The following is a 14,937-nucleotide window of genomic DNA, read 5'->3' as shown; positions in this document are numbered from 1 at the left end:
CAGCATTGGTGTCTTCCTTGAAACCATAGCTACTACAATACTAATCGGCTTTCATGCGGTACTGTAAACTGTTATATGTACATGTACAACCACAACACATGTAGAAGCCACCAGATAGGTGCTTAGCCTAATGTAAAAGGAGGTCTCGTGGATAAAAATGCAGTTCACACCACAGAAATCACGGTTCATGGTTCGTGAGGAAGTGCAGACTACGTAAAAAAATTTCACACTGAATGTACAAGAAGAGATTTCTTCAATCATTAGCAGTCCCTTAGAATGCCTAGGCAAATGGTTTGATGATTCAGTTGGAACCAGAGGTATACTAGAGATATTATTGTTCAGATGGTAGTGGGCTGAGTTGAAGAGGACGGATAAAGGCACATATCTGGAGCTGCACAAGCAAGGTGCATAGGCCAAATGGAATCCCCCTTTGAGAGGAAACTATCATGGACAGGATTGTGGAAGATGGAAACCTTCAGGAACTTCTTCCTTTTTTGATCAGAATATACCGATTTTAAAATATTTACCAGTATGGAATGACAGGGGACCCAAGTTATAAATTGTACAAACTGGGCCCAGTTTCATGAACATTCATTATCATTAAGAAATTCGTTAACTTAAAGTGTCTCGAAGAAAAGCATTACAGAAAGTGACAGCTGATATAGTGGTGGGGAAATCACAAATGATGAAGACAAGTCAGCCTGTTGAACAGTCTTCTTTTCAGTTTGTGAAACAGTGGAATTCGAAAGGTCAGTTGAAAAGCAGCTCTCCCGTCCTAGACAGAACTCAGCCATGAGAGATACAAAGTACCACGTAAATCTGGACAGGAACTAGACTTTCTCCTCAGAGTCGTTTTTCAACATGTTTTGTCTAAATTAAATAAAAGGAAAACTTTTTATCCAAAAAAGCCAAACTAATTATAATGAATCGCATGTGTTGTAGAATTGAAATGTCCAGTGTAACATGGATTAGAGACACCTTTGACGTATTTTCCATTTTACTTCGTGTAAATGATTGAAGTTGGTTGCCGGTAAAATTAGCATTTTAGAAATTTTCATTTGGTTAATTTCCTTTTAAAGTTATGCATATATACTCTGTCTTATATAGTGGCTTCACGAGAGTATAATTATTACATGGAGCATCTTTTATTGAAGTCACCATCATGAACTTACATAATGCGACGTCAAGAAATAAAAAAAATGAAAAAACACGACTAATATGTACATGCAGGTCTATAAATGGCGTTTCGTCTACAGTAGAGCACGTGTTGGAAGTTACATGGGATTTTATTAAAGTTCTATCTAAATTTGTTTGTTAAGACTTGTAAAAACACCCAAAAACATTCATTTGAATCATTTCATAAAATTTCATACTAAAATGAACAGACTTTTAGATCAGAAACATATATTAGAGATATTGGCAACTCCGCCACTTTACGATCGCCAGATGTACCTCTATATGTGATGAGGGACGGTTTTAGAAATACTCTTTAAAAATAGCTAAATACAGCAGAATAACTTATATGTTATAAAAATTAACTAATTTTCAGATGGTTTGGGTACGATTTTGGAATGAAAAAAATAACATTTTAACTAATATATATTAATAAAACACGGTTTTGAATGTCTGATTTTCGAAAAAAAGAGGTATTTAAATAGCTTATTTTCATGCTATCAAAATCATATTAATTAACATCAATTGGGAAAACTGGTCACATCAAACCATGATATAATGTTTAAACTTTTTGTTGATGAAAAATATCATGTTTAAAAGAATTAATGTGGTAAACAATGTATATATGTTTCTGTTTAGATCAATTCACACAATACTCTGAACACATTTCACTTCAAAACCACCTTGATCTTGCTTTTATATAGGCTACATTAAATCACAGGGATATCTCAGAATTAGTTACAGATTATATAATTATGCCCCACATGCAGAGTACTTTAAGACCATAGTTTTAGGCGTTTAAGGGGTCTAGATCAAAAATCGGTAAAAATCATATTCTACATATGATACTATATACAAGAGTATGATTTTTACCGTTTTATTATCTAGACCTCTAAAACGTCTAAAAATGGTCCATGATCTAATCTGTAACTACTGCATATACGTTAGGTTATGAAACTGTAAAAAACCCTATCTATATATATCTGTATTATGAAACATGTTTTTATTACATATTTTCATTGGCTTAAACTTTAATTTATCTGTCCATAAAGAAAAAGTAGTTTTTCGCCTCTTGTAACGTCGCTTCTCATTTGCTGAAATGGGTAAGTATGTGAATCCTTGTAATGTTAGCAGGCACATCAGAGATCACGAACTTGTGCAAGTCTAGCTAGCGAGGTTGTGGTAGGAAATCATAATACGTTGCATATCAAAAGTATTTGTTCGATAAATTTCTATTTTAATGTACATAATTATTGTAAACCATCAGTTCATGTATGCATCTGTATCAAATTAAAGATAAACAGAAATATAAAAAGAAATAAATGATATTGAATTTCGACCAATCAGATTATCAGAAAATCTCAAAGGGTTGAAGAAGGGAATGACACACTCAGGCACTTCCGACTTTCATCAAAACAAGTTGGATGGGAGCTGACTATTGTTGTCGGCCCAAGGCGATGAAGATGGTGACAAACAGACGATAAGTATGATCTGTCCGAATCCATGATTGTGTTTCAAGTTAGCATGATCATTCTCGTCTGCAGTGAATGTTTATCATTTTGCATAAACACCAGACGGTCACAAAATATCGTGTCTGATTCAACTTTATGTGATGTTTGTTTTTATGTCTTCTGAAACCTTTAAACCATAAAAAATGTCATTTCAGGGTCGGGGTATGAGGGTTTTTTTAAAATCAGACAAATTGTCAGTTTCAACGCTTTGAATATATAATATGTAGGTCTTTAAATAAACTGAAGTATAAGATTAAATGATATTCATCAAGATATTTTGTCTTTTATTCGATATAAATCTCTAAAATTCTGAATTAGGGACTTTGTTCAATTTTCTATGTTATGTATTATTTTTCTATTATAACGTTAGATCTATTGTATAAACATGGACGTATTGTATCTATATAGAAAGCCATGCTTTGAAAATAGATACTGTTCCAAAAGGTAGACTAATGTTTTACAAGTGGAGATTTAATGTTTAGTCATAATTTAATAAAATGACCTATCATTTTGTCCCATACAACCATTTTCAGTGATTTGATATTTGTTCCAGTGTATACAGAGGTTGTGAAGAGATTCTGATCATCACTATGGCTGGAACACTAGATCAAATTACCCAGGAGATGGGGAGACAACTAGAGTCTCTCGAGTAAGTTTCAATTTTAATAATGTTTACAAATGTAAATAAAAAACATGGGAACAGTAATAGTACATTTGGTGTGATCGTAGTTAACATTGTTTGTGTAACAGGAAAGGAGAAAATGTATCTGGCAGACTGGTTTCAAATCTTGGACCTCTAGATCTGCTGAACACTAGTCGGATGCTTGACTGATGATGTGGCTATGCCCTTACTCCCTATAAATTTTACTGCTCTCTATGGTTTTATAGTGCATCAGTAATTGGCCATGGCTATAACTAATAATATATATATAGGATCTTACATGAGTGTTCATTACATATGAGGTTTTATGAAACAAGTCAAAGAAGTTTTTATTTTTGCAAGCCTTGGCAAGCTAAAATTAAAACTTCGAGATGAGTTTCATAAAATCTCATGTGAAATGAACACAAATTTTTTATGACGTATCTACAAATGTCATATTTTTACACGTATAGTGTGCAACCGTGTTTAGTGCGCAGGTACGTTTTTGAGTTCTTTTTTGGAGAAAAAAAAATTTACAAAAAAATCTCAGTTTTTGTATCTTCGTTCAAAACATTTTGCATTGCCTTCAAACACTCTTAAAGAACAAAATCAACCGGTTCCTATTGTTAATCAGTGCTTACTACATTATCATAACAAAGAATTTAATGTCAAGATGTAGTTCGAAAATCCAGTAGAGACCACCATTTTGTCCTGCTGTCCTTGTAATCCTGATGTTATTTTATTTTTTCTCTCTGAGGTCACAATGAATTTTCAGTCATATTTCATTAGTGACATATGCAAAAATTTTACATGGGCGAAATCACAGGATATCAGGCAGACTATGTGATAAATATCCATCTGCAGATGCTTGCATGTACATGACATCAACAAGACTGCATGGTCAGATACTGTAGTGGGTAATTAATTATAGAATATAATTTACGGCAATTATTTATAGTCCCAATTAACTTCTGGAGATTTCCATATCGCATTACAAAAAAATGGAACTAATTAAAGGTAAATAGTACTAACTACTTAAATCCAACATTGTTTTAGTATCTCATACATACATGACCATAGCTGTTAATAGGACGTTAATAAATCAAACAAACAAACTCAAAATCAACATTATTGTATTGCCTGTGATACCATATGCATCCTAATGTATGGGTACAACATTTTGGAAAATAATCTGTCTCTGCTATTAGTGCCAAGAGGTCTTCTTCAGATACATGTTGGACTATACCACAAGGAAGGCATTGTGTCAGAGTTAATAGATTCTACCACCATTCACTGATTTGTCACCGGTTTTAGGCTTGGGAGATTTTTCTGTCAAACCCTAGGGTATGAAAGATTGCGCACGCTAAGCTTTTGAACCTGAAGACAATAACGTGACATCATGACTTCATGTGGTGTGACGTTGGCATGCATTATTGATGACATCATCAATATTGATGTGCAGACGATGGAACCATGTTCATGTCGCGTTTGAAAATGCTTCTATTTAGGCTATTATCTCTATTTTTCTTTTGTATATGGGAGAAAAAGAATCATTCCCGTACCTATGAGGGTGTAACAACAAAATCACAACCCTCGGGAAGGTTTTGGGTGTCACAACAGAGGATACAGGTAGCTTGGTCCTATAGTCCAACATAACTATGACTATACCCACTGATGTTTTACCTTTATTTGTAGATGGTTTCACCCTGGGGTAGATAGACACACAGCAGAGAGTTTGTTACTACAGAATGGAGTGGATGGAACATACATGCTCCGACCCGACGCTCCAAAGCTGGGGAGTATGCTTTGTCAGTAAGGTTGGTATACTTAACAATGAAGATAATCAGATGATTTAAACAGACATCTGCCGCGTCCCACCGATGGACATGTCTGGCAAAATTTTAAAATCCGGTACGGATTGACCGTCCGGCAATTATTGAGTACCGGAAGTCGGCAGAAATGGCATCTCTGAAGTATTACGTAGGTGCCGAACCTGGCAAAAACGTTAAACTGCATAAGATAATCATGAAAACAGCTGCCTGGATAATAGCAGGAAAGTCATGTTTACTTCAAAAATTCACATTAATGTTTGGTCCGGCAAAATCTTGTTCGATCCAGCTTACTCACAGTCCTTGACGGTCCGAATGTCCGGCCATTTTTTTCAACTTTCGCGATGTCTGTTTAAATTTACTCTCAATAGAATTTTATTATCAAGTTAAAAGAATCCAAACGTCATCTTTTTCTGTTACCTTTTGATCATATTGTTTGAAAATCAGAAGTAACATACATTCTTATCTCAAGAAAAGTAGACATAATGATTATAAGGCACATGCTTGAAGGAGCAATATGAAGAATTTACTTTCTTATATTTCTTCCCCTTCAATTTATTCCAAAGGCAAGTCTGGAAAGTAATCCATTCTGAATAAATATTCTTCATATCATTCCAATAAAATTATTGATGAATAGAGATATTTTTAATATTTCTAATTTGAGAAATTAGGACAGCATTATTCTAGCAGGAAAAGAGAATAATTCTCAAATTTCCCATCCTTGATTTCATAAAAAGTTCATTTACATCCTTATGACCATGGAAACCCCCATAAATCAAAGATGTAGTACAGTCAACATCCTAATTAGTACCTTTTTTGCTTCCGTTGAAGGTGTACGTGTGTGACTAATGAGTGATAAGCCATATGCTATAGGCATATACATGCTAACATCTTTAAACACTCCCATTACTGTGTACGTAACAGTAAACTGGCCTTTCACCTATCAACACTATTTTACACTCCCTGTATATAGCTGTGTAATGGGCTGTATAATATACCTGTTAATTACGTTTTAAATTCTCACAGGTGTGACAAATCTGTGAAGCATTTCAACCTGTCTGTTGAGGGTACTGACTTTAAATTCGGACACGGCGAATTTCACAGTATGAGCGAACTCATCAACCATTTTGCTAATAAACCTTTGATAGGTGCTGATTCAGGTAAGAATGTTTGTTACAATGCACTCTAATGAATAAAATGTTTTGTTTCTAGAATTTCTGTTTTTTGCTATATTTTGTAGTAGTCTGCTGTCATTTTGTAATTCATAGGTGTGCCATTTAACAACAGTACTATAAATTTTAGAGGAACTTTAAAAAAAAAAAAGGCTGAGATTGAACTTTTTCAATCATTTGTTGAGAAAGCACCAGAAACTGATGGTAGATATAGATATTTTCTTACAATTTAATTGTGTCTTACAATCATGCAATTGGGATATATAGCAGATAAAATCACTCTACCAGCAGAGCATCCATTCTATAGCAACAGGGCCCAGTTTTACAAACATTCCTTACATTTAAGGAATTCCTTAAGAGAGCATAGCATATTTTTGAAAGGCTCCTTAAATTCAGGGGTTTCCTTAACTCAAGTAATGCTTTCCTATAGAGAATTTCAAGTTAAGGAATGTTCATGAAACTGAAAGGGGATGAGCTCGAGGTTGCTAAGAAGTTAGGTGACAGTCTTCCATTAGACCTTCATTTCTGAGTCACAGGGTTGAGGTCCATAAATGACCATAGCTGTTATGAGGATGGGGAACAGAAACAAACCTAATTGAATCTTTTGACTTTACAGGCCAACTGACACTGTTGAATTACCCCTACCCACGTAACATTGAGGAGCCCAACATGTACGACACAATAAGGGTCCATGCAGAGTTTAGTACAGCAGATGACTTTTCTAGAGGTCCAGAATTTGCGGTATGTTTTATTCTGAGCAGTGTGTTAACCGAAAATCATTCTCAGAGTACAAATATTAAAAGCAACATAATTAAGACACAAAACACTATTGGATACAAAATATATTTCTGATTTCTGTAGCATAATATTTTGATATCTTGTTATTGCTACATCACAAAATGAAATTCAAATGAAAAAATCTTCTGCACTTTTTTTGTTTCACTAATTGATGTTGTAGGTATGGTGATTTTGAAAATTCAATGTATTTTCAGATTAACTCAAAGGAAGGTTTTCTAACCAAACTTGGAGCTCGGTTCAAGGTAAATAAGTTGACCCCAAGGTGCCCCAGCCCTGGCAGTTCCGATCAGAATACAGTTGTATACTAGACTAGTATAAATAGTATATTTGTTGTGAGACCACCAAAATGTATAAATGTATACATCTTTAATGCACTTTTACAAGCTGGGAGAATAAAATATTTGTACTGTGAAAAAAAAAATTTTGTGCTTGTCAAAATTAAGCAGATGTACACATCTACACTCAGTTCTACTATTGTTCAAAGATTAAGGATTGAAACCTTTAAAATGGAAAACCTGTGTACATAAACAAAAAAATGTGATAACAATACAGGGTTTGGATGCCAAAGGATATCTGTGATTTATACTGGCAGACTTAGCATACCAGATGGTTTATGTATCTAATTAATCTTTGCAGACTTGGCATACCAGATGGTTTGTGCTACAGAAATATGAACTTCGGTACTACAAAAAGAAAGAAGACACCAGGGCCATCCGAGCTATGGACCTCCGGGAATGTGAGGAATGCAAACGAGATTACACTAACAAAGGCAAATTTAATGTTTTCAGGTAAGGCAGGTAAAACGGAAGACTGAAGCAGTAGTTATAATGTTTTACTTCAGGAAATATTCAACACACTGCTCATGTAGTGTTTCATTTGAAGAAAACTGAGAATTTGTGTCAATTAACATTATATTTATTCTGATTAATGTTAAAGGTAGGTTTCGCCCAATGAAATATAAAGACTACGAAATTGAAATTTATCCTATACATAGATATAATCTTCAGATCATTTTCAATGCATACAGCGAACAATATGGGTGGTCAGTTGCCTAGCTTGACCAGGAAAATACTCCTCTAAAAATAGAGCGAAGTCAAGCTTTACATAGAACATGACGTATTTTTTCCAAAACGAGGCTGCAGCAACAAACGGAAGCGTGCAACAAAATGTCAGATAGAAGTGACAGTCTTGCCACGGCATGTTTAGTTAAAAAACAACAACAACAAATCGAAGTGCGAGGGACTGTTAATACATATCATATAATCTAAAACACTTCATGTTACTTACATACGCTCGCTAACTTTGTACACAAAATATACATGTAGTTAGTCTGCGGCTGTTTGTGCGCTGGCATATGTGTTGAAATTTAACTCACCACATGCAATGCCGTTACACGAGTCCCAACAGATCCGGGCAAGTTCCGCTTGAGATGTGGCTTCTGTTTCTTCTATTGCTACATGCCGTCTCTGAATTTAATTCCCTATAAATATCCTAGGGTGCTACCGAATCCATTATAATTTCCTCCACTTTGTTGCCGATTCAGATATATTTTTTTCATCTCACACACTTTCGTTCAGCCATTTTGTTTACTTTAAGTGCGTGACAATGCGCATGCGCCAAACTTCGACAACACAATACATCGCAGCTTCATTTGCATATTATTTTGTCTGACGGACACCGTAATAAATCAAGGATTTCCTTCAATTTTCTATTCAAGACACATTTATTCAATCTCAAACACATAAAGAAATTAGATTGAGATATTGTAATATGTCTTTTCATCTTTTCTTCCGCTTATCGCATTTCACAAAAAAAATATTTATTTGGTTGGGCGAAACCTACCTTTAAAGATGCTCCACCGCTGACAAATGGTATTTTTTTCACTATCAAAAACAGGAGCAGACGATTTAGTATTTTTCTTCAGTTACAAAAGTTACTTACTTTACACCATTACCACCATTGAAAAGTTTGAGCTTCTAATTTTACTTCAAGTTAAAAAAAATCAATTGCATCCTGAAAAATATCGGTGTCACTATATCCTATATGGAAGGAAGTACTGATTGCGCATGCAACAAAGGCGAAATAAATTATTTTATATAATTTTTTGTGTTAATTAGACATATATATACATGATCAAACACCAATTATTGTTCAACTGATGGATATCATTTATGCTTTGTCGGCGGTGGAGCATCTTTAAACTTTTCAATGAGAAATCAATTTAAAAAAAAAAAAATTATATTTACTTCCAAATGAAAATTGATGTGTTTGCATCAAGTAACAGATTATCAAAGCATCTAGTAGTTAAAATGTCAAGCTGTGAATAGTATTACATGTATATCCGATATACAAGCTGCAAAATTCTTATAAAATACAGTATATAACAAGATTAAAACAATGAAATTTTGCGTTGCAGGGTTGTTTTTAAGTGGAGGACATTTTTCATGTATTCCACCACAGAACAAGAGTGCAATGACTGGATCAAACTCATCAACTGGAAATTGGTATGTTATGTTCGCTACTCTGCCCTCTTATGGTAGCATTGCGAACCCTTTAGTGGGTCAAGTCAGTTAAAATCTGAAAAAGACAGAAAGACCTATAATCTGTTATGATTTTTCTTTGAGGAGAAATATATGAGTTCTATGTGTAGTACTTCGCAGGTTTCCTATACAATTATGAGTAATGTTCAGGATTGTAGTAGTTGGATGTTTCAAGGATGAATTCAGTCTTGATTGATTTTACAGAAATGATATCAACATATCTACTTAAAGCCTTTCACTGTAGAAAATAGCTATTCATAACCTGATAGAGGTAGAGGGGATACTCTGATCAAAATGGCGTCTTTCCATTACACGCCAATTCAGCTTCTAGTGTTTAATGGGGGTTCACATTGGTGTCCTATGCTATCCTCTACAAGGGTGACCGGGTTTATTAAAAAAGTTTATTGTCCATAAATATTTTGAAAAAAGTTGACCACCATAATTTGGTAGCTTGTTGTTCAAATCTACTCCAAGTCTTGAAAATTCATCCATTCTGTTACTATTTCAGAAAAATACTCCAAGACGGCCATGATTATTGCTGAACTTGTGTCAGAGAATTACTGTGTGTTCTAGTAAGTGGTATATGAGTGCAATCAAAAGAGAGAAAGACTTCTGTGTAAGGAAGCGTGACACAGTTTGGAGGATTCCAAACATTTTGGTCTGCTTGATGTGTGTCATATTATCTTCCTTCGTCACTGCCAATCATTTGTCTATAGGCATCAGACTACAGTTAATGCAGTGATTGGCATCTTACACTTTAAATCTTTCTCACGGTGAATCAATTTTATTGCCAATAATTTTTTTCGCAAGTTGCAAAATTGGTGACCCCGGTGTGAATGTTGGTGTTCTCATTCAACCAAATGAGATTTAAAGGATTTGAGGACGTTTCTGAACTGCCGTCTCAAGAACCTGCTTTAATTGAATGACACGTTACTAGAGCAAGATCACCGGATGGCTTGCTTCATGCCACAGTCACACATCAAGCTATGTTTTTCAAAAAATTCCATGTCAGCAAAATGTAATCATTTAGTGTTCATTTAGGCTAAATTGATGCAAAAGTTGTGTTCCAGATAGGCATTGGCATGATTCACACATTATGTTTTCATCAAATTCTGCATTTGTAATGCAAGATCGGTGATGTTCATGAAGGTAAAGTCATTGATATGTTGTACCAAAATGCTGCAGACATTTATTATATTGATTATAGTTGCTATTGACAACGTTTACTACTGTGTTGTTGTGTGGGACAATATTAATGTCCAGTAAAAATGTATTTCAATTGAAAGTGCAATTGCTTCAGCTCTGAAAATAAGTTTGTGTCCACTTAATACTTACACTGCATGCATCCTAATGCTTATTCCCCATGTACTTTCAAATATTCTCTACTTTGAAGAAAGATTTTGATATTTACAATCATTTATGATTGACAGTATGACAGTACAATGTATTTGAATTGGCAAATTGAGTTTAATTTATTGGTTTGTGGATTAGCCATTTTTCTACTATCTTCATGTGGATAACTCCACGGAATTAAACATTGTCACAATTGAAAAATATTTACTAAATATCTAATTAATTCTACAACTGTTGTACAGTATACTTGTAACATTTTAGAAATAGCTAACACAAGAGAAAGAAATGTACAACAACTATTTTTCATCTTTGTTTAATCAAAACATTGGCCCAACGTATTTAGTATTATATATATAGACTTCACATCAGCATTATTTGTTATGATAGAAACACTTTTGTTTTGCTATGAAATTATTGTTTTTGATTTATATAGATGTATACAACTTTTTTAGCTGTATACTTTGAAAATGAACACATCATACATTACTGCTAGCACTGGCAGAAAAAAACATTGTTTATCGACAGACTCTCATAATTGAATGAGATTTTAAAGTGATATTCCAATCAAATTTCTAACTGAAAAGAATTTTTCTTTTTGTTTTGTTTGCAGTTGTGTCTTATTTGCTATTGTAATTCATTATTATCTAATTATGAAGTAGAAATATATTTGATAATTATTTTTTAGCAAACTAGAGAATATTTTTTGTTAGAGTATTAGAAGATTTTATTTTGTTTCCGTGAACTTTTATTCATTCCCCTTGTCGTTTGATGATCTTGAGAAGATTTCCTTTGCTCAATATTTTTTTGAAGTCTCACACATGTATACATGTGTAAAATGTTTATATACTAGGCATACCTATAGGTTAATAAGTTATTTCAATGTTAATTACTAAGATCAAGAGCTCAGTTTTTGAAAGCATGTATTTCACAATGTTTTCTATTGAAAAGAAATTAAACTGTAAACTTGCATTCTTTTTAGTGAATAATTTACAGTATAATGTTTGAATATAACCAATCATAAAGCAATTATAATCCATCTGCTCGTATGAGTTTGTATATTACGATGGATACAGTATTTCATATTTATATATAAAATATATATATTGCTTATATCTAGTGGAATGAATTTTCTAAAATATGATCTTTCCAATTTATATTTCTTTTTAAAGTTTATTTTTTACCAAAGTGTCATCAAAATTCTTACCAACAGAAAAATGAAAATATTTTTTTTTCTGAATCTAAACCAAAGCTTGTTCGTTGTTATGGACAATGAACACAGCTGATTATTATATACATAGTTTGGGACCTGTATTGTTTTACTTTTTAATGTATTGGACCATTCGCAGTGTGTATTTTAGCTTTAGAAATGTATTCATCTTTTTTAGCCCACCATCATCAGATGGTGGGCTATTCAAATCGCCCTGCGTCCGTGGTCCGTCGTCCGTCGTCCGCCGTCCGTCGTCCGTCCGTAAACAATGCTTGTTATCACTATTTCTTAAAAACTGCTGCAGGGATTTTGTTCAAACTTCACATGGAGGGTCCCCTTGGTCCATATTTGTGCCATACAGATTTTGAGGCTGATCGGAAAAACAAGTTGAAGTTTGTTATCGATATTTCTTGAGAACTACTGAAGGGATTTTGTTCAAACTTCACATGGAGGTTACCCTTGGTCCTTAGTTGTGCCATACAGATTTTGAGGCTGATCGGAAAAACAAGATGGCCGCCAGGCAGCCATCTTTGATTTTGGCAGTTGAAGTTTGTTATCGATATTTCTTGAGAACTACTGAAGGGATTTTGTTCAAACTTCACATGGAGGGTACCCTTGGTCCCTAGTTGTGCCATACAGATTTTGCGGCTGATCGGAAAAACAAGATTTTTGATTTTGGCAGTTGAAGTTTGTTATCGATATTTCTTGAGAACTACTGAAGGAATTTTGTTCAAACTTCACATGGAGGTTACCCTTGGTCCCTATTTGTGCCATACAGATTTTGAGGCTGATAGGAAAAACAAGATGGCCGCCAGGCGGCCATCTTGGATTTTGATAGTTAAGGTTTGATATCCCTATTTCTCAAAAAGTGCTGAAGGGATCTTTCTCAAATTTAATATGTAGGTTCCCCTAGGGCCCTTGTTGTGCATATTGCATTTTTGGACCAATCGGTGAACAAGATGGCCGCCAGGCCGCCATCTTGGATTTTGATAGTTAAAGTTTGTTATGGCTATTTCTCAGATAGTACTGAAGGGATCTGTCTCAAATTTCATATGTAGGTTCCCCTAGGGACCTAGTTGTGCATATTGCATTTTGGGACCGATCGGTTAACAAGATGGCTGCCAGGCAGCCATCTTGGATTTTGTTATTCAAAGTTTGTTATCGCTATTTCTCAGAAAGTACTGAAGGGATCTGTCACAAAATTCATATGTAGGTTCCCCTAGGGCCCTAGTTGTGCATATTGTGATTTGGGACCGATCGGTCAACAAAATTGCTGCCAGGCAGCCATCTTGGATTTTTATATTCAAAGTTTGTTATCGCTATTTCTCAGAAAGTATTGAATGGATCTTTCTCAAATTTCACATGTAGGTTCCCCTAGGGCCCTAGTTGTGCATATTGTGATTTGGGACCGATTGATCAACAAGATGGCCGCCAAGGAGTCATCTTGGATTTTGATAGTTGAAGTTTGTTACCGCTATTTCTCAAAAGGTACTGAAGCGATCTGTCTCAAATTTTATATGTAGTATGTTTGAAAAAGTTTAAAAAGTAGAGAAAAGATCCATCTTTCCTTTGTCAGATATAGATCATTCTTTGGTGGGCGCCAAGATCCCTCTGGGATCTCTTGTTTGTATTGATGTGACTTTTACACTGATATATAATTAGAAATTATATACAGTCTACTAGGTTTGTATTTTGTGTTTTAAATAATCTGTTTTCTCCACTGGTTTTGATTTGTGCCAAAAACTGTACAACTTGTCCAAGTATACATCATAGTTACATTTATCAATCATTCTCATTTTTACTAATTTATTAATTTCACTTACATATTTTAATCCATTTTGTTGTAATCTGTACCAAACATAAACACAGAATGGACGTCATTTATACAACAGTATAATATTACACACCGGTATGTGTGGTGGCATCATGGATACAATGGTTTTGAAAGGGAAGCTTAGAAGCTCTAGAAAAGGTCATTTGGTTCAAAGTTACACTTACTAGTACAGTTTGTATTCAAATGAACAAAAAAAGTAAATGGCTTGTTTGATCTCAACATATATAGGTACAGTCTGTTTACATACCTGGTTGTTTTGTCTTAAAGTATTCATATTTTGCCTAAATTTGAAAAAATAATTAAAAATATGAATAAAAGTATTATTAATTTTTCTGTATTGAAAAACAGGGAATAGGATATAATTTAGCCTTTATCATGATGGATATATTAGACTCTGTGCAGTCTCAGTTTTTACTCCATTTCAAAATTCCCAGCTGAAAAATAGCTTTGTGAACAATGCATAATGATATTGTTTGTGTTTAGCTTTGACTTGTATTGACTATGCATGTGCCTTTTGTACCAGATCTGCAGTGCTTGTGAAATGCATTTAACTTGTTTAAACAATTATTGATTAGATTTCATAACTGAAGGCAAAACAAGAATTAAAAAGGTAGATCAAAATTATTACTCAATCGTAAATATTTCAGCACAAACTAATTACTTGGTTTATAAAATGGTTCTATTTTAGGAAGATTTTAATTTTGAAATATTGGTTGATATTTTGATATGGACAATTTCATATTTATTATCTGTGTATACACACTACATGTAATTCTATTATTTACTGTATAAAGTTGATTGGAAGTGTGGATGAATAAGAAGATACACTTAACAGTAACGGTATACATTATTTTTTATTTGCCAGTAATAGAAATAATGG

The 14,937-nt window shown here is 34.0% G+C and overlaps 1 protein-coding gene across 1 annotated transcript; it reads left to right on the top strand.

Annotated features, from left to right (window-relative positions):
• The first annotated feature begins 2,595 nt into the window (after positions 1 to 2,595).
• On the top strand, positions 2,596 to 12,604 carry LOC138312813 (dual adapter for phosphotyrosine and 3-phosphotyrosine and 3-phosphoinositide-like). The gene is given in 10 exon segments (XM_069253572.1): positions 2,596 to 2,657; positions 3,238 to 3,333; positions 5,020 to 5,107; positions 5,110 to 5,141; positions 6,180 to 6,313; positions 6,942 to 7,066; positions 7,318 to 7,365; positions 7,760 to 7,911; positions 9,540 to 9,627; positions 10,172 to 12,604. Coding segments are annotated over 9 exon segments (750 nt in total). The 5' UTR covers positions 2,596 to 2,657; positions 3,238 to 3,274; the 3' UTR covers positions 10,196 to 12,604.
• The last annotated feature ends 2,333 nt before the right edge of the window (positions 12,605 to 14,937 follow it).

Source organism: Argopecten irradians, unplaced genomic scaffold (genome assembly GCF_041381155.1).
Source record: "Argopecten irradians isolate NY unplaced genomic scaffold, Ai_NY scaffold_0479, whole genome shotgun sequence".
NCBI lineage: Eukaryota > Metazoa > Mollusca > Bivalvia > Pectinida > Pectinidae > Argopecten > Argopecten irradians.
This window is presented reverse-complemented; position numbering and strand designations above follow the sequence as displayed.